The sequence below is a fragment of the Rhipicephalus microplus genome, chromosome 7 (assembly GCF_043290135.1).
Source record: "Rhipicephalus microplus isolate Deutch F79 chromosome 7, USDA_Rmic, whole genome shotgun sequence".
Lineage (NCBI taxonomy): Eukaryota > Metazoa > Arthropoda > Arachnida > Ixodida > Ixodidae > Rhipicephalus > Rhipicephalus microplus.
The window spans coordinates 119885388-119906227 of record NC_134706.1 but is presented as its reverse complement, the minus strand read 5'-3'; the positions used below and the strand labels follow the sequence as shown (position 1 = coordinate 119906227).

Below are 20840 nucleotides of genomic sequence, written 5' to 3'. Positions count from 1 at the left end.
TCTTAACTTCGCTGAGCCATATTATATCCCATTGAACACTCTCTGATTTCTCGGAAAGGACAGCTGTACTATTTCACTAGACAGCATTCTAGCGTGGAAACTAGCCAAATTCAGATCGCAATGGCGGCCAGTCTGGACCCAGAGATTTTTAGCACCCTCCGCTGCGTCGCAGGTCTGACCGCCGCTCCGGATAGTTGCTTCGCAGCCACTGGTAAGTGAGCGTCAAGGGTTGACTGCTGTAGTCATGGGAGGTAGTGGCCAAGTACTGCACCAGGGTGACCAATCCTGCTCTGGTGTGGAAGTGCATTACTTGCAGGTGGTCGCCAGTGAGGCCACACCCTAGTCCTCTTTTTTCTTCAAACGATTCCCGTATCCCGCGTTTTATTAAATATACAATTAAGAATGGTCCGGCATCTTTCTAACCGAAGTTTGTCATTCCATACTAAGGTGCTGCGCTATCTCCTAGCAGGGGTTCTGTTGCACTTTCTTAGCACCGTTGAACACCAAATGACCACACATCAGCTCTCAGCTTCATCTGACTCGTAGCTCCCATGGCCTTACTTTTTTACCTGTCTGAAAAAAAAAAAACACCCACACCCCACCTCGCGCGGTTTTCAACTTCTGGCCTTGCGATCTCCGGCCGACTTAGTGCCCTGGATGATCACCATTTTACTCATTTATTTTCGCCTAACTTCTTTCAATCTCGCCCAAGTTTGACATTGTTGGTTTCAAAGTGCCCACAAGGTGAGTGGGCGTGGGAACAGCATCGTTCGACGGTTGCTTTACAACATGCGTTTGTTCATGCAGATAGCGGGATGCCTTCAAGTTTGCGTGACATTGCACTCTCCAGCTGTTATCGCTTCGTGTGCAGCTATAGTGATTGTGGCCACCGCCATGAAGACTACGCTGGACATGACTTGCCTTAGCAATCTTACTGAACCATGGCTCCATTGCACAAGTTCAGCTCATCGCCTACGACATCACCGTTTCCTCTGGATATAAACGGACGCCAACGGCCCGCGCCTTCCAGTGGGCGTGCGAACAGCATCGTTGGACGGTTGCTTTACAACATGCGTTTGTTCATGCAGGTCAGTAATAACACTTCGTTATTTGCTAAGAAATCTAGCAATGCCTACCTTTTGCTGTTCCCACGCCCACGAGTGCTACTTGTTTTATTTGTGCAATCATTTGATGTTTGTGGTCAGCTGCTTTTGCAGTCAGGAAACGTAGAGTTAAACCCTGGCCCTTCTACTGGTGCTTTTGACGTTGTTACGCGGTCTAAAGACAATGCTAGCGAGGAGGCAGTACAGAAGAAACTGAATGATGTGTTAACCCTATTACAGAGCGTTAATTCCCGCACAGCTAGGATGGAAACGGAACTGTCACGTTTAATTACGTCTATTGCCGAGTTAAAAGAAGCCCAGGAAGTTATGAAAAGCAACATAGCCAATATTGATATAAGGCTGTCCGCTGTTGAAACTAGGACGCCTACCACTGACACTGTTCAACAAAACCTGCTGGCCTTACGAAAACTCGCGGATAACCTAGCTCGTGAAAATAACAAATTGCGACTTGGTCAATCACAGCTGGAGGACAGGCAATGAAGAGACAATTTATTGTTCTTCGGTGTACATGACAGTATCGGAAACATGGGAGGCCACAGAAGAAAAGCTCTTAAACATGATTTCTAGCTGCTTTACAGGACGCGCTAGAACGTGCTCATAGAATTGGTGCATTCACGAAGGGAAAATGCCGTCCGGTAATCGTGAAATTTCGTTCCTTTAAGGTGGCGGTCCCACTCCAGTGGCAAGAGCTCGACATTTTAGTCGTTGTTTACTGGCTCACTGTGCTTGCCCTGTTCAATGGAAGAATATGAGTTCTATTGCATCAGAAAGTTTACGTTCTCCGCTTTCTAATGACAACTAGTATTTTTGCCTAGTACGAAGTGTTATTTCATGGCAATTAAAACAGTGTGAGCAAAAAACAGCGTTTTTTCTGTATAAGCCTTCGTTGTACTGCCAGTGCAGCAAAACTGTCCAAGATAACGAAATGAAATTTGCTGAGCCTTTTAACGAAGCTTTATGCAAGGTTTCTATGAAGAGATATTGCCAGTAAAGCAATTAGAAATTGATGCACGCTCTAATAAAAATGGGCAAAAGAATGAAAGTTTATGAATAAATAACTTTTTTTCTATTTTGTGCAGAACAACAATATTGAATGGGTTTCTAGGCTACAATGTACATTATGTGTACGCGAAGTTGTTTTGTGTTCTGATGAACAGTTCTTGAATTATTACTCCTTCAATACGGCAATTTATGGCGCTACTTGGTCAGGCATTACCGACGAAGGGACAAAACTATCAGAGCTGAAACTCTGAAATCTTCAATAATAAATCAGCAAGCCTTTCCCTAGGTTTCTATGAAGAGAAAATTGTCGTAAGTGAATTAGAAAATTTGTAGGACAGCAGTGAATTTAGCTCATTTTTCTGCTTGCCAGGTTCGTGCAAATTTCCTTTTTTTGTCTTTTGTAGGCTAATTCACAACAAGTATTGCACATTAGCAGGACCTTGTAGTGTCTTGTAATCACCAGTACTCACTAACTTTACGAAGCGGTGCTTGAAACAAAAGTTTTTTCAAAAATAATAAAGCTCGCAAACACTTTTTGACGGTGGCGCTATCTGTCAAACAAAACATCAAGTTGTTTCACGTCAGTTCCGACGTTCGTCAAAAGTGGCGCTTCTAAACATAACTAAGCCGCCAAAATATTGATGGACTTCTTTAGACTACAGTGGCTAAATCCTGCTGAAAAAAATTGCCCGCAGCTTCCCTCGGGGGAACACTGAGGAGGATGCGGACCATATAATTGGTTAACGGGGTGTTAAAGTGCGACTTACTTGGGTCGATGGCTAAATTGGTTAACGTGGTTGTGAAATGGGGTGTTAAATTGCGACTTACTTGGGTCGATGGCTAAATTGGTTAACGTGGTTGTAGGAGGGGGTGTTAAATGAGTGAACACGTACACACGTATGCGAAAGGGCTGCGCTGGTCGAAGGGACGTCGATCATTGTGTTTGTGGATTCGTTGGAATTCATTTCACCGCGACCTTGGACGTCGACGCGCCGTACAAACCAACCGACGAGCGGCAACTGAGCGAGCGAGCGCCGACCTTGAGTATATATACAGCACGACGGCGCATGCACTGTCAGCTGTTGAATGTTCTCGAAGCGCGACGCCACATGCGCGTCCACTGGAGAATCAGGAGAATTGTAGATGTCGAACGCGGTGTGTAGAGGAGGAAGGGTGCACAGATGGTGGAGGAGTGAAGCGCGCGCGGTGTGTAGAGGAGGAAGGGATGCACAGATGGTGGAAGAGTGGGTGACGGCGCGACGGCGCATGCGCGCGCGTCAGCTGTCGAATGTTCGAGAAGCGGTGCGGACGGCGCACTACAAGGGGCGAGTATAAGATGCTCCGCATCTAAAAGAAAGAGAAGGAGAGAGAGAAAGGAAGAAGGGAATAAAGCGTGTTGCACTGTACATCAGGAATGCATAGCCAGCAGGTTAGGCTATTGTGCCAAAGATTCCAGGAATTGCTTGGTTGCTCGCCTTTGTACTCAGGTGACTGTAGAAGCGTTTTTGAAGGACACAAAGAACTGGACCTTGCCTCTCCATATTTTTGAAGCCCGTAGGACATTATCTGAAGCGCACTTTCCCATCGCAGGGAGGTGACGAGTGTCTGGCAAGGTATGTGTGTTTGAATATTTCACGTGACGCCGGTTGAACTAGGATAACAATGGACTTTTTTTCGGGAGACTAGCCTGCGCATGCGAAGTGGTGCAAATGGTGGCGACTTGACGCCATGTTTTGGGGGAGTAAAAGAGCCAAACAGCTTCTATAAACGTTGCACAGGGCGGTGACAGGTGCGAACTGAAGGGCACCTGGCGTCGTTTGCAAATTATCCCGAAAAATACCAGGCCTACGAGATTTTTCTACCGGGCCGTGGCGGATAACTTCGGAGGCCACGGACTCCCAGTTTCGATTTCGGTGATCTGCACTGGAGGCGCTGTTCGGACCTGAAAAAAGCCCATTGACTGATGATTTGAGGCTGATCCCTTTGTATCGGGCGGGCAAGATTAATTCGCCCTAACCAGAGAACAAAAAAAAACACCTATCAAGTAAATAAACTAAAACACTCCACAGGCGTACACACCCCGTACCAGTTCGTACAGTTAGTCTGCACGCCTTCAATTTTTGTCCACGTAAATCACTACCTCTGCGTCGCGCGCCACCACTGCAACAGCCTTGTTGGATGGATGGATGATATGAGCGTCCCCGTTATAATGGGGTGGTGACAAGTGTGCCACCTGGCTCGACAAAAAAATCTTTCTTTTTTTTCTTTTTTTTATGTTGGCCTTTGCGAAATAGTGTGCGACCCCTGGCCAATACCCTCTAGACTAGCTGAGGCCTCTTGACGTCATCACACTATGACGGGAGCGGATGCCGCGTTCTCAGAAATGCCCATTGCTATGCGCTCCTTGTGTACTCAACGGCGCGCTGCGAATCCATTCGTTCATGCTGTCTCCCGTTTCCCGAAAGCGCCGACAAGGCAACTCCGTCGTAGAGGGTCTTGCACCTGGCGCCCACTTTGCAAACACCTGTAAAACTTCTGCTTCCCTGACTGCTTTTCTCGCTCTAAACGTGTTCACCACTCCACATTCATACGAAGGGGCAGGATCAGCACCAAGACTTCTCAAAACGTACTTCAGGACTGTTACGCCTCATTGTAAGTTTCCTCTTCCACTGAGAGAAAGGAGAAAACGAAAGAAAGGAAAGACAGGGATTAGTGGTAAATGGGAAAAAAATTATTCGTCTGCTAGTCTGTGGTTGAGGCTTTCGTGTGGAAAACAAGCTTACTCGCATATGCGCAGTAACTCTTTTGCAAGCCGTTAGTTAGCGAGCCATATTTCCCCGACTGCAGCGAAAAGTGCGGATGGCTGCGTGAACTCTAGCGTTCCCAGCCGCGCGCAGCAAAACAAACGTAACGCGTCCCGACGCCTACTGAAGTTTGGAAACACAGGAATAAAGCTTGCACTGCGCGAAATAGACAACACGCGCACAATTTATAACAACCTATAGCAAAACTAAATTTAGCAGATAATCCTTTTTCTCATGTAGATCATGTGATGTCTTATTTTCTAGGCACCCTTCACTGACCTATCAGGTCAGTGAAGGGTGCCTAGAAATCTATAATTACTGTGCACGTGCACAAGGTCGGCGTTGTTCCACGCGACCCAACACTGCCGGTATTCAGGGCCACTGAGGCACTTCGAGGCAGCGCCGGGCCTCGTCAGGCCCCTGCCGCACCTGACTAGGCAGCGAGGATGCCCGAGATGGTGACAGTTGAAGGCATGGATATCACTCCGGAAGATTTCGACGGAGCGGGGTGGACCACCGCCCTTGGCGCCCGGCGGAAACGAGATCCGGCAAGGAACGCAGCGTCTGCTACCGCTGCAAAGTCTACGGCAAACACAGCAAAGAAGCATGGTTTCAACGCTCGCTCCCTCTCAACAGTGCAGAAGGTTGTAGCCGCTTCGCGACTCCCTCGGCTGCCGAGAGACCAGATAAAGGTCATTGTACGGCCCCGCGGAGGGCTTGACGTTTCGAAGACGGACATGGTACTGCTGTCGAGAGCTCTGACTATGGCAGCTGGGCTCACTGACCAAGAAGCATCGGAAGATACAGTCTGCCCCAACAAGGTACAGAATATTCTTGTTATTTCGACTCCGGTCAGATCCAACGCAGTCGCATACGCTGGAATTCAGAAACTTCACACGAAAGTCGGCGCATTTGATGTTTCTGCCTACTTAGCCGCCCCGGAAACACTTGTAAAGGCGTCATCAGGAATGTTGACCCCTCGATAGAAGAGCACACCCTCAGAGGCATGATTGTCAACCAACGAAACCCGACCGCCATTGAAGTCAAGAGAATCAAAAACACGCACGTTGTTGTGATACTCTTTGATGGGCTTCGAGTTCCCAAAAACGTCATGTGCGGAACGGCCTTAGTGCCGTGTTCCCTTTACAAACGCCAAGTCGATGTTTGTCACGCCTGCGGCCGAGTCGGGCACCGGGCCGACGTATGCCACCAGAGCAAGGCAGAGAAAAGTAAATGCCACAACTGCGGAGACGCACTCTCAAACGATGCTGCAGAAGCCCACCGTTGCACTCCGAAATGCAAGCTCTGTGAAGGTGATCACCCAACAGGTGACCGTTGCTGCAGCAAAAGATACCACATCCCATATGTCGTGCGACGACGCCGAAGACAAAGACGCCACCGCTCCGAGAAAGAAGCCAACGCTGACGAGGTTAACGACCTCGCGGACATGCAACCGGAGATGGCAGATGGTTCCACTCCCAAGCGGCGCTCCAGCTCCAGAGGGCGTTCCCGTTCCAGAGGACGCTCCCGTTCCAGAGGACGCTCCCGTTCCAGACGGCGCACCCGTTCCAGACGGCGCTCCCGTTCCACAGCGCACTCTCAATCCAGCGGGCGCTCTTGCTCCAGGGGCCGATCCTGGTCGAGATGTCCTGGCAAGAAAACGACCTGGGCCGACATGGTTCGCGACAGCGGCTCTGCACCGACAACACCGACAACTTCAAAGCAAGGTAAGGTACAGCCAGAGCATGTGGCAGATCCACGAATACACACATTAGAACGGGAAAACAAAGCACTCAAACAGGAACTAGCTGAACTGAAGGCAACTCTCGCCAGGCTAGAAGGACGTATCCTAAAAGACACACCGCCACCCATCCCTCAATCATCAGGATCTGTGGTCGCATCATGTAGCCCAAATAAACGCAGAGCCGTAAACACCGAGACAGATGACGACACATCAGACGTAGACGACTTTATGTCCGACGTCAGCGAAGCTCCTTCTAACGCCTTAGCTAGTGACAACAAAGCCAAAAAGCACCGCAAGACGAAGAGTAAGTTCAGTAAATTCCAATCAGCAATTGCCGACATTAAAGAAGCACTCATACAAATTTGCGGTAGACTCGATCGTCTGGAAAGACCAATTGCTCAACCCAGAGCCACGAGAAGAATTCCCACGCCGGACCCGGGGTCCATGTCTTCCCAGGGACCCCAACCTGCGCTGCCGACATCCCCTCAGCCACCAGGTCCAATAGGTGAAGCGAACACACAGGGGGTCATGCCAAGTCAGCACCATGGATAGCACACCACAATTTTTCAAGATCTGGCAATGGAACTGTAATTCATTCAACAAAAAGAAAGCTAACCTAACGCAATTAGTACGATCATGTAAAGAAAAACCACATGTCATCATTTTACAGGAGTGCGGGGCGGAAAAGTACATTCAAAACATGTCCTTTTCGGGGTACAGGGTTTCCAGGCCAACCCTGGACCCCGACTTCAAACAAGCCAGGGGCATTGCCACCCTCATCCGTAAGGACATCAGCTTTATGGAAAGGGACACCCCGACATACAAGAAAGGCCTGGAATCCATGATAACAGAAATCATTCCGAGTCGAACTCTTAAAGCTCACCTTTACATACTGAACGTATACAGTTCTCCGACCGACCGACTCAGGAACTTTACCAAACTCCTGTCATCGGCGGTGTCGCAAGCCAAGGACCGGCCGTTGATCGTTGCCGGCGACTTCAATGCGCACAACAACGTTTGGGGCTACAGTACCAATGACAGGAAAGGTCTTAACCTTGCGGAGTGTGCAAACAACCTCAACTTGAAGTTAATCACGGACTCAAGGTTTCCGACACGCAGAGGCAATTCTGTTCAGCGAGACACCACCCCCGACCTGACGTTCCTCGGAAACGCGGAAGGGTCATGGGACAATCTGCAAGAGGACCTTGGCAGCGACCATTTCATCTTAGAAATCAACGTCCGTATCACACCCGCTCCACCTAAGACGTACAGATACGTCGACTGGGACCTTTTCCGAAGAATAAGGGGTAGCGAGGACAGCCAAGGGGAAACCTTTGAAGAGCTTCTGGAAAATCTGAAAAGTACGGTGGCAAAAGCCACTAAAGAAATAACCTTGGACCTGGAGGTTCCAGTCATGGACTCCAGACTCGCACACCTCCTGGAGGCGAAGAATGCGCTAAGACGACGATGGGAAAAGCAGAAGCTAAACAGGAGGCTGCGATCTAAACTAAGGGAAATAAACAAAAAAATCGAAGAACATTCCAGAGAGCTGAGTGCGCAACAATGGGATGAGGTTTGTAATGAGGCGGATGGTAAAATGAGACGGGGAAGCAAGTGGAGCCTCCTCAAAAACCTATTCGCCGACAGCAACAAACCGACCAAGAGCAATGCTCGAATAATGCTCGACAGACTCGTTCACCTGCACACGATTGAAGGCACTAGTCCTCAGGACTTTGCTAACACCCTGGCAGACATATACCTGCCGACAGAAAGCAAATCAGTCCCCTGGGACGACCCGGCATGCGAGTACAAGGGGACACCTCAACGCTCACTGGATCGTCCATTCGAGGTCTCAGAGATTGTGCACGCCCTTCATGGCCTTAACGGCCGCTCGGCCCCTGGTCCAGACGGATTAACTAACAAACTTCTCAGAAACTTAGATAACCAAGCCATACAAATCATTACAAAGAAAATAAACGAGGTATGGACGGCGGGCCGCGTACCGGATGAATGGCGAACTGCCAATATAATTCTCATCCCCAAACCCGGAAAACCGCTCCATGCCGAGAACTTGAGACCAATATCCCTTACTTCGTGCCTCGGAAAGGTCGCCGAACATGTCATTCACAATAGAATTGCAGAGCACATCGAAGCAAACAGCCTTTTTCGCCACAATCTCATAGGATTCCGAAAATCACTATCAACACAAGATGCCATGCTCCTTATCAGGAGTGCTGTGATAGACAATAAATCACGGGACGTAAAGGGCATCCTGGCGCTCGACATAACGAAGGCCTTCGATACGGTCAGGCACTAACATATCCTCAACGAAATCTCCAGTTTACATCTCGGAGAAAAATTTCACAACTATGTCAGATCGTTTTTGGCGGACCGTACGGCTACCATAAACATCGGACAAATCAGAAGCCGTAAGCACAAGCTGGGAAACGTCGGCACCCCCCAAGGGTCAGTGCTTTCGCCACTTCTTTTCAACATCGCAATGCACGATCTGGCGAACCGACTCTCGAAAGTTCATGGGGTAGGACACGTGATTTACGCAGATGACATTACCATCTGGTCCACAAGTGGCCCACTAGGCTCCCTGGAGCAGAACCTACAACATGCCCTAGACACCACACAAGCTTTCCTACAAAATACGGGGCTGAAGCTATCTACGAGCAAATCAGAGCTCCTTCTGTGTAAACACGGCCCCAGAAAGGGACAGCTCCTTAGCTCCCTCCCCGTTCACCTACACACCAAGGACGGAGGTAGTATCCCAATATGTAACACAATCAAGGTCCTGGGCATGGTAGTTGGTGCTTACAGCGGTGACAACGCGGAGGCCCTCAAACGTATAGAGAAAAGTGTCTTCAACTTCACCAGGGTATTATCAAGGGTCAACAGTAGAAGGGCTGGTCTGAAAGAGGACAACCTCATGAAAGCATTTCACGCCTTTCTCATCAGCCACGTGACTTACGCCGCCCCCTTCCTCAACTGGAAGAAGACACAGCTCAACAAAATTGATACATTAATTCGAACAGGATTGAAAAGGGTCCTGAGCCTCCCTCGCAATACTAGTACGGAACGACTCTTACAATTGGGCCTGCATAATACAGCTACCGAACTCTTTGAGGCACAGCGGCATGCACAGATTAGTCGGCTCTCACTCTCAAAGGCGGGCAACGAGATATTGTTTGAAGCCGGTCTTCAGCCTTTCTTCATGCCGCCAGAAAAGTCCCAACTTTGCACACAAGCCATGAAAGCGATAACAGTTGACCCGATTCCCAGAAACATACACCCAACCCACAATGAAGGACGAAGAAAAGCGAGAGCCAAGGCAATACTCGCCAAGATCATGTGCAACGATACGCAGGTCCTCTTCGTTGATGCCGCAAAATATTGGAATCGAGGTGCCTATGCAGTCTCTGTGGTGGACGCCCACGGCTCGCTCGTCAACGCAGCCACGGTAGTTACCAACTTCACCCACGAAGCAGAGGAAATGGCCATTGCGCTAGCCCTTCGAAGCTGCACTGAAGCCTCTGTCATTTACTCGGACTCTAGAACAGCTATAAGAACTTTTTCGGCGGCCCTAGTCTCTTCGAAGGCAGCTGCGGTCGTTAACAGGCTTTTCAACCACGAGACGAAGGAGGAAAACTTTCGGTCTACACACATCGCATGGTTCCCAGCCCACATGGGAAACATTTCCGGCTTTGCTGGCAACCCAAACGAGCGGGCACACACACTGGCGCGAGAGCTCACTTTCCGCGTCAGTGGTTCGCCCCCTCGCTTAAATGCAGCCTGCAGGAACCTCGATTACAAAGACCCACTTGTATCATATCACGAACTCACCTCACATCATAGATTAGAACGTCGAACTTTTCCTCCTCCTCACAGAGATCTGAACAGAGCACAAGCAATCACTTACAGACAATTGCAGACACGTACGTACATCACACCAACGACACTAAGCAGGATTAATCCGGACTTTTCCACTGCATGTCCACACTGTGGAAACGAGTATAACAATTTCGACCACATGCTCTGGTTGTGCCCTGCCAACGTGGGTACAGAATTTTCTGACCAGTCCTCCTGGGACTCCGCCCTTCGAAGCACAGAGCTCATCGCCCAGCTCAAGGCTGTCCAGAGGGCCCGGGCCGTCGCCGAGAGACTCTGTCTACCGGTCCCGACCTGGGTGGAGCCGCCGGATTGATGGCGGGGCTTTCGGCACCGCTTTCTTTCCTCTCAGGACCTTAATAAAGTTCATACTCACTCACTCAGGGCCACTGAAGAACTTCCTGGAGAACTACTCTTTTTCTACTCGTTTTCTTTCTACTCTTTTTTAGCGAGGAAGAGAAAGAGTCGGTTCAGAAACCAAACCATTATTTCCAGCAACCCTTGCGGCAGCGCTGTTCAGTGCTGTTCTATTGTAAATAGTTATATGTTACCAGGAGAGAGAGAAACACCTCTTTTCCGGACAATTGCACGGGAGTACAAAGGCTCTCGGGTCCGTGCCTTTTTTTGTTGCTGTTGTTGTTATTGGAGAGCGGGGGGGGGCGTCACGCACATTTGAAACGTTTCAAAGGAGATATGGGAGCAGCAGCACCCCCGAAAGAATGGATTACTTCCAGCAGGAACAGGCTCTTCGCCACTGCATGCTACGATGGTGGAGAGTGCATTTTCCTCCCTTTTTTCCAAACGTGACTTAGTGGCGTCTTCTGGTGGCTCAAGCAGAAACTACTCGCAAGATGGCGACGGTGGTACCGTCACCTTAAAACGAAGCAGCTGATTCTATACCAGTCAGTGAAACTCGGGGATGAAGGTATCACTGTAAGGGAAGATTTTTCTTTAGAAACGCGCCAAGCCAGGAAAAAGCTGCTTCAATTTGCCAAGAATAGGGGCTCGCATCACAAACTGAGGTACAACAAACTGTACATTAACGGTCAGTGCTATAGCTACAGCGCCGCTCGGGATCATGTTTCTATGAAAAATAATTTTCGGGGACAGACATCGCATCACGATATCGACGATTCTAGTATCTGTGACTTGTCACGTACTGAGCATACTGATTGCTCTGCTCGTCGGCTGGTCCAGAGTCAGCAGTTAACCCGTGATGTCACCCTGCGCTGTAGGGTTGCGCGAGGGGCAGTGGTTCAGCGCCTACTACCGCAAATTCTCTTTTATTTTTACAAAGATTACAAGTTTATTACCAAAGCGTGATGAACTTGACTCTATAATCGATTCCTGTGATGCTTATGTTGTTTTGTTGACTGAAACATGGCTTTCTTCCAAGGTAACGAGTATGGAATTGTTTGATTGCAAAAGACGTTTAACGTATTCTGCTTCGACAGAGGCCAAAGGTGCGGCGGTGGTGTTTTGATAGCTGTCGCAGATAACTTTGTTGCATTGCCTATTGATTCCCCAAGTAAACTGGAACTAGTCTGGGTTGAGCTTTGCGTACGTTTTAAGAAGTTGATCTTGGGCATATGTTACCGTCCCCCGTCTTCGTGTCCCACTTTCATTGATGAATTGCATGATGCGCTTAACATGATCACTGTACGTTTTCCCAACACTCCTATCTTGGCTGGGGATTTCAACTACCCCTCGATTGTGTGGAATAATGCATTGCCTTATTCTAGCCCTTTCTCGACTGAATGTAACAAGTTTTTGATGACTTGTCTGGACTTCAACCTGTCACAACTTGTCTCTGAACCTACTCGAACTACCTCAGCCACATCCAGCATTTTAGATCTTGTTCTAACTAACGTACCGCATATTATCTCATCACTCGTGTATCTACCTGGTCTCAGTGATCATTCGTTACTCCATTTTGATCTTGAAACTCCTGTCTCTAAACACATCAATCAGAAAAAAATATATTGGAGACTATAAACGTGCTGACTACAACGCAATGAATCGTGAGCTAGCTCTTTTTCTCGATGATTACTTGCGGGAGTTTTCACTGCACTTTGTGGAAACTAATTGGGAATTGTTTAAGGGCATTGTTCAGCGTCTTATTGACGCTTTTGTGCCACTCAAATCTTTGAGGTGTGAAAAAGAATTACCTTGATTTAATAAGTATTTGAAAAGACTGTCCAATAAAAAGAAACGTTTGTTTCGCTCTGCAAAGGTTATGAACTCCGAGGTGCAATGGGAATCCTATTTTTTCGTGGCTGCTGAGTACAAAGCTGCATTAAAGAGCGCCAAGGACACGTTCAACAACCACACTTTGCCTGCTATGCTTATTAACAATCCTAAACAATTTTGGAATGTAATAAACAAGAAATACACCACCACATTGTTACTTACATCTACTGATGGTGTTGCAGTCCCGTCACACGAATGTGCTTCTGTTCTCAACAATGTTTTTGCGGCGGCTTTTTCTAATGATGTTTCTTGCAATAATTTTAACTACCCTGTTTTTGAAGTTCCTCCTATGAACCCTGTTATTTTTGACGTATCCGGCATTCAGAAGATTATAGAAAATCTTAAAATTTCTTCTTGTGGCATTGACATCAATTCCAAATTCTTGATGAATACAAAGTTGTATTGTTCCATAATTCTTAATAAACTGTTTGAACAATCTCTTGAAACAGGTTGTATTCCCAACGATTGGAAAGTTGGGAGGGTGATTCCTCTGCACGTGTCTGGAAGTACACATTGCCCTGACAACTTTCGTCCCATTTCTCTCACTAGTATACCTTGTAAAATCATGGAGCACGTCATATACTCTCATCTCGTCTCTTTCTTAGAATCGAATTCTTTTTTCACTATAGCCCAGCACGGATTCTGTAAGTCATTTTCATGCGAAACCCAACTCATGTTTCACTCATGAACTTCATTGCATCCTCGATCAGGGATCTCAGGCAGACTGTATATATTTGGATTTTTCGAAACCTTTTCACAAAGTTTCGCATGAACTTATATTTCTTAAACTACGTAATCTTGACATTGACCCTATTGTACTTGCATGGTTGAACTGTTTTTTTTTTTTGCAAACCGCTCACAATTCGTAACAGCAAACAACTTTGACTCACATCTTTTACCAGTCCGTTCTGGTGTACCTCAGGGGTCCGTTCTCGGGCCCCTTCTGTTTCTAATGCATATAAATGACTTACCAACTAATATTGCTTCTTCAATTATTCTTTTTGCAGATGATTGTGTTACTTATCGCAAAATTAACGACAATAACGATGTCTCTTGCCTTCAATCTGACATTAACAAGGTCATGGACTGGTGCAACACTTGGAACATGAAACTAAACATCAATAAGTGTAAGCACATGCACATTTCTCGAAATTCTAGCCCAGCTTCCACTTACCACATTTACAATGTCTTTCTTGAAACTGTACTCTCTTATAAGTACCTAGGTGTTCACATTTCTTCTAATCTGTCTTGGAAAACTCATATTAATTATATCATAAATAACGCCGACCGCATGCTTGGGTATATTCGCAGGCAATTCTCTCATTCATCCAGTTCAATAAAACTATTTATAAAACACTGGTTCACTCAAAATTAGAGTATTCTGCATCTGTCTGGAGCCCTGGCATTGAATCTCTCATTTCCGATTTAGAAGCTGCGCAGAACCGTGCCTGCCGTTTTCTACTCTCCAACTATCACCGAACAAGCAGCGTAACCACCATGAAATTAAGTTTGTCACTCCCTCCTCTTTCTCGACGCAGGTCAGTAGCCTCATTATGTCATTTTCACAAAATTTTTTACAACAGCTATCTGAAACAGAAACTATTAACAAGGCCATCATACATATCAGCTCGAATTGATCACCGCAATAAAGTTGCAGTTCCATCATGTCACACCAAATGTTTTCATGACTCATTCATACCCAGATCTTGTGTTAGTTGGAATAATCTTCCCCATGATATCGCTTATATAACTGATAAAAGTATGTTTCGTGAAACTATTAATCTTCTCTAAATGTTTGTATATATATTTATATATGTTTGTATATATGTATTATATATGTGTGTATATGTAAGGTTATTATTGTTAGTATACGTTTTTCCTTATAAATTTTCATTTATGCCTACTTTATTTTGCTTATCTCCTGTGAGTTTTTTCTGGGCTGTTTTACACTGCTTCTGTTATGTATATCTCCACTCCCCTCTGTAATGCCCTCTGGTCCTGAGGGTACAATTAATAAATAAATAAGGTCGGAGGTTTTCTGATTTCAAGGGGTAGCTCTTCCGCTTTGCCGTTACCTGTCAACTGACGAGTTGCGCGCGCCTGTGTTTCGAACTAATCCGGCTGCTTCTATATCAATAGGGAGTTTTAAAATACCGATTGTAAGCGATGCGGGTGTTGCGGGCGTAGCGGGCGCCATATAAGATTTAAGGTGGCGGTCCCACTCCAGTGGCAAGAGCTCGACATTTTAGTCGTTGTTTACTGGCTCACTGTGCTTGCTCTGCTCAATGGAGGAATATGAGTTCTATTGCATTAGAAAGTTTACGTTCTCCGCTTTCTAATGACAACTAGTATTTTCGCCTAGTCTGGAGTGTTATTTAATGGCAATTAAAACAGTGTGAGCAAAAAACAGCGTTTTTGCTGTACAAGCCTCCGTTGTACTGCCAGTGCAGCAAAACTGTCCAACATAACGAAATGAAATTTGCTGAGCCTTTTAACGAAGCGTTATGCAAGGTTTCTATGAAGAGATATTGCCAGTAAAGCAATTAGAAATTGATGCACGCTCTAATAAAAATGGGCAAAAGAATGAAAGTTTATGAGTAAATAACTTTTTTTCTATTTTGTGCAGAACAACAATATTGAATGAGTTTCCAGCCTACAATGTACATTATGTGTACGCGAAGTTGTTTTGTGTTCTGATGAACAGTTCTTGAATTATTACTCCTTCAATACGGCAATTTATGGCGCTACTTGGTCAGGCATTACCGACGAAGGGACAAAACTATCCAAGCTGAAACTCTGAAATCTTCAATAATAAATCAGCAAGCCTTTCCCTAGGTTTCTATGAAGAGAAAATTGTCGTAAGTTAATTAGAAAATTTGTAGGACAGCAGTGAATTTAGCTCATTTTTCTGCTTGCCAGGTTCGTGCAAATTTCCTTTTTTTGTCTTTTGTAGGCTAATTCACAACAAGTATTGCACATTAGCAGGACCATGTAGTGTCTTGTAATCACCAGCACTCACTAACTTTACGAAGCGGTGCTTGAAACAAAAGATTTTTCAAAAATAATAAAGCTTGCAAACATTTTTTGATGGTAGCGCCCTCTGTCAAAAAAAACATCAAGTTGTTTTACGTCAGTTCCGACGTTCCTCAAAAGTGGCGCTTCTAAACATAACTAAGCAGCCAAAACACGGATGGACTTCTTTAGACTTCAGTGGCTAAATCCTACTGAAAAAGAAAGAAAGAGAAGGAGAGAGAGAAAGGAAGAAGGGAAGAAGGCCTGTTGCACTGTACATCAGGAATGCATAGCCAGCAGGTTAGGCTATTGTGCCAAAGATTCCAGGAATTGCTTGGTTGCTCGCCTTTGTACTCAGGTGACTGTAGAAGCGTTTTTGAAGGACACAAAGAACTGGACCTTGCCTCCCCATATTTTTGAAGCCCGTAGAACATTATCTGAAGCGCGCTTTCCCATCGCAGGGAGGTGACGAGTGTCTGGCAGTGTATGTGTGTTTGAATATTTCACGTGACGCCGGTTGAACTAGGATAACAATGGACTTTTTTTCGGGAGACTAGCCTGCGCTTGCGAAGTGGTGCAAGTGGTGGTGACTTGACGCCATGTTTTGGGGGAGTAACAGAGCCAAACAGCTTCTATAAACGTTGCACAGGGCGGCGACAGGTGCGAACTGAAGGGCACCTGGCGTCGTTTGCAAATTATCCCGAAAAATACCAGGCCTACGAGATTTTTCTACCGGGCCGTGGCGGATAACTTCGGAGGCCACGGACTCCCAGTTTCGATTTCGGTGATCTCCACTGGAGGCGCTGTTCGGACCTGAAAAAGGCCCATTGACTCTGATGATTTGAGGCTGATCCCTTTGTATCAGGCGGGCAAGATTAATTCACCCTAACCAGAGAACAAAAAAAAACACCTATCAAGTAAATAAACTAAAACACTCCACAGGCGTACACACCCCGTACCACTTCGTATAGTTAGTCTGCACGCCTTCAATTTTTGTCCACGTAAATCACTACCTCTGCGTCGCGCGCCACCACTGCAACAGCCTTGTTGGATGTATGGATGATATGAGCGTCCCCGTTATAATGGGGTGGTGACAAGTGTGCCACCTGGCTCGACAAAAAAATCTTTATTTTTTTCTTTTTTTTTATGTTGACCTTTGCAAAATAGTGAGCGACCCCTGGCCAATACCCTCTAGACTAGCTGAGGCCTCTTGACGTCATCACACTACGACGGGAGCGGATGCCGCGTTCTCAGAAATGCCCATTGCTACGCGCTCGTTGTGTACTCAACGGCGCGCTGCGAATCTATTCGTTCATGCTGTCTCCCGTTTCCCGAAAGCGCCGACAAGGCAACTCCGTCATAGAGGGTGTTGCACCTGGCGCCCACTTTGCAAACACCTGTAAAACTTCTGCTTCCCTGACTGCTTTTCTCGCTCTAAACGTGTTCACCACTCCACATTCATACGAAGGGGCAGGATCAGCACCAAGACTTCTCAAAACGTACTTCAGGAATGTTATGCCTCATTGTAAGTTTCCTCTTCCACTGAGAGAAAGGAGAAAACGAAAGAAAGGAAAGACAGGGATTAGTGGTAAATGGGAAAAAAATTATTCGTCTGCTAGTCTGTGGTTGAGGCTTTCGTGTGGAAAACAAGCTTACTCGCATATGCGCAGTAACTCTTTTGCAAGCCGTTAGTTAGCGAGCCATATTTCCCCGACTGCAGCGAAAAGTGCGGGTGGCTGCGTGAACTCTAGCGTTCCCAGCCGCGCGCAGCAAAACAAACGTAACGCGTCCCGACGCCTACTGAAGTTTGGAAACACAGGAATAAAGCTTGCACTGCTGAGCAGCGCATTCGTGTATACGCCTTGTGCACCGCCTATAGAGGCGCCACTGATAGCCACCTGCGCCCCATACATCTGTTTACAGCTGCGCCCCATACATCTGTTTTGGGATGCATGAGGCTCATAGTGTTCTCGCTAGCAAAAAGGCAAAGCCCTTCTGTTGTTCATGCATACAAAATCACCATTTTTGGCTCACTGCAAGGCACGGAAAAGGGGCTTTGTGTAATGATAGCCAGGAAGTAGTGGAAAGGAGCTTCCTGGGTAGCTTCTGAATGTAGCGACATAAGTATCAAGCGGACCATGCGCGACACCCACACTACATTCACAGTCGAACCAAAGCTGCTGACAGTGGACAAATCTATAATTACTATGCACGTGCACAAGGTCGGCGTTGTTCCACGCGACCCAACACTGCCGGTATTCAGGGCCACTGAAGAACTTCCTCGAGAACTACTCTTTTTCTCGCGGTTCAGCGCTCTATTGTAAATAGTTATACGTTACCAGGAGAGAGAGAGGCACCTCTTTTCCGGACAGTTGCACGGGAGTACAAAGGCTCTCGGGTTCGTGCCTTTTTTTGTTGCTGTTGTTGTTATTGGGGAGCGGGGGGGGGGGGGCGGGGAGGGCGTCACGCACATTTGAAACGTTTCAAAGGAGATATGGGAGCAGCAGCACCCCCGAAAAGAATGGATTAGTTCCAGCAGGAACAGGCTCTTCGCCACTGCATGCTACGACGGCGGAGAGTGCATTTTCCTCCCTTTTTTCCAAACGTGACTTAGTGGCGTCTTCTGGTGGCTCAAGCAGAAACTACTCGCAAGATGGCGACGGTGGTACCGTCACCTTAAAATAGCGTTTCCCCGGCTGCGAACAGGAACGCACGATCGCAGCGACACCGTAGTCTGAAACCTGTGCTTGCGGGCCACATGCGGGCCGCCATTACCGCACGCAATTTCGCATTTTTTGCGTGCGGTCCGCGAACGCGAACGCGGACTCGCGTTACGACGCCTGCGCAGTGGCTGCGACCGCACCGCAAGGGCTCGCGGTGCGCTATTCTAAAACTCCCTGTTGTTACGTTTAGCAAATACGTCGCGGGCGGTTGGAGTGCGTGAAAGTTAAACGTTAGAAAGTTTTTACTACTAAACAATAGACAGGGGCTGCCTTTCAGGCTGTATCCTATTTTGTTGGTGTTATGGAGTAGTAATTAAAACTCAGGCAAATGGATAAAAAAGTACAGAGGGGCCCTCAGTCGGGAGTCAAATATACATAATAGTGATTAGATCTACGGTTAGCCTAATAATGGTAAATGATAGATGATGAAGAGGTAAGGAGTGAAATAATGTAGTTCTAGAAAGTGGCGGAAGGTAGGAAACTTCGTACCAAAAAATGACATGTTTGCATCACTCACAAACAGTTTAATATGCTTTAGATTTGTTTCGCTAGAGAATTACTTGACCGTTTGAGACTCTGAACATTTTTGGATCCCGCCACTGAGCCCTCTTTTCTATTTTCTTTCATGGTGAGGTTAGGACATATTGAACTAATAGTTATGGTTCTGGTCTCCATGGTTGGATTGCAATAGAGTGGATGATGCTCGAACGACAGGTGTTTAGCGCATTCTAAGTTTCTTGCTAAAATTACCGGTGTCGAGAAAACTCCAAGGCTGGTTCGCTAATTTGACAGAGCATAGCGCTATTACAACAAATTTATTGGTTTTGTTTAGGTATGGGCAGAAATAAGGATTTGTATCAAATTGGCCCAATTGGCGCAGCTGTTGCACGCCTGCTGAGATTTCGCGACAGCGCATTGCAGGCACCGGTCAAAGCACATAAGTGGCCAGCGAAGATGAGCCATACGTTTCAATGTCGAGCAAGAAGCTGTGATCATGGCTCCCCGAGGCGGTTAAATTAAATTTCTACGGCATGACGAAGGCCAACTACAAGCTGTCTCTGTAAGAGCCATCCTTATTCTTTGAACTGTTACATCTACTTCGATGGACGAAAACGCCATTTGCTTGACCGAGCACAAATATACACTGGCTTTCTTTAAGAAAACCAACACGTGAGCTCACGACCTACGCTATATGCTCACCGAACGATGGGACGTTTTGTTCAGTAGTCCTGTAAGCAGCAGCCGCGCAGCGTAGGCAAATCGATGGCAATTTTCTTTTCACTCTGTTCTGTTGACACGGAAATTAGAACGAGAGATGGAATCCCCGTACTCACCGAGCATGGCGAACACGTGCTTGTGCTCCTTAATGGCCGCATCGAAGTTGCTGTCGTTGAGGACGAGTACACGGTCCTCGATATCGTAGTCAACGCAGTTGCCCACTGCTAAGCAGCACAGTAGGCCGATTAACCTTATAAAAAACATGATTCCTCTTCGCGCCGTTTTTACGAACCCTACAAGCGAACTGGTTAGCAGCGCACCGCAGAACCCACCACGAGTGCCGCAGTGTGACAAGACACGAAGGTCAGCGTAGGAATGTGACCCCCAACCACATGACCTCATTCACGCCAATGACATTTCAAGACGAGCTCGACGACTCCATGTGCCGTGGTGTCGCGCTGCTGGGCTGGGGTCTTTCCAGGTACGCGCTCACATCCTACCTTTCTGCATGGCAGCCTTCCTTACCTGTTCGCCACAGTTACCAACGCTTTTCCTTTTCGTGAGTTGGAACCTCTTTTTCTCCCTTTTTTTCTATCATGCAGCTTTCTCATCTCTCTCCCTGTCTCTTTTATCTCTCTGGACGGCAAGCAATATTTCAGTTTTTTTGCTACTTCACACTGACATCAGCTTTGTGAGACTCACAACCTTGACCTCTGCGTGGCGAGTTTGCGCTTCATGATGGTGGTAGCCTGCCCTTTTGCGACGGGGGAACATACTCAGTGTGTTGGCCTCAAGGGAAAAAACCAATAAATAGGAAAAACCACACGCGAAGAAGGAAGGAGACACAGAGAGCAGCAGTGATCCTTGCGAGCGCTCTGACCACTAAAAAAACTTTTTCATATACTTTTTTAACAAAAAGAGGGGACGTCTCTATTATGGACTGGCACAGGAGCAGAAGGGCTGAGTTTCTTGCTTCGGAATGGAATTTCAGTGGCTGCGCTTGTTAAGAACATGAGACACCCGTGCAGCCTTCGTTGAAAATGGCTGTCCACGCAGTGCTCGCTTAAAC

At 47.0% G+C, this 20840-nt stretch overlaps 1 protein-coding gene across 1 annotated transcript in view; it reads right to left on the bottom strand.

Annotated features, from left to right (window-relative positions):
- The window catches only part of LOC119186321 (protein disulfide-isomerase), a 41729-nt gene extending 21694 nt beyond the window's left edge, over positions 1-20035 (bottom strand). Inside the window, exons 1-3 of the mRNA XM_075870093.1 lie at positions 19898-20035; positions 16218-16229; positions 9296-9316 (exon numbers count right to left, since the gene is read on the bottom strand). Of these exons, the coding sequence (XP_075726208.1) occupies positions 9296-9316; positions 16218-16229; positions 19898-20035 (171 nt within the window). The remainder of the gene's footprint in view (positions 1-9295; positions 9317-16217; positions 16230-19897) is intronic.
- Between the last annotated feature and the right edge of the window lie 805 nt (positions 20036-20840).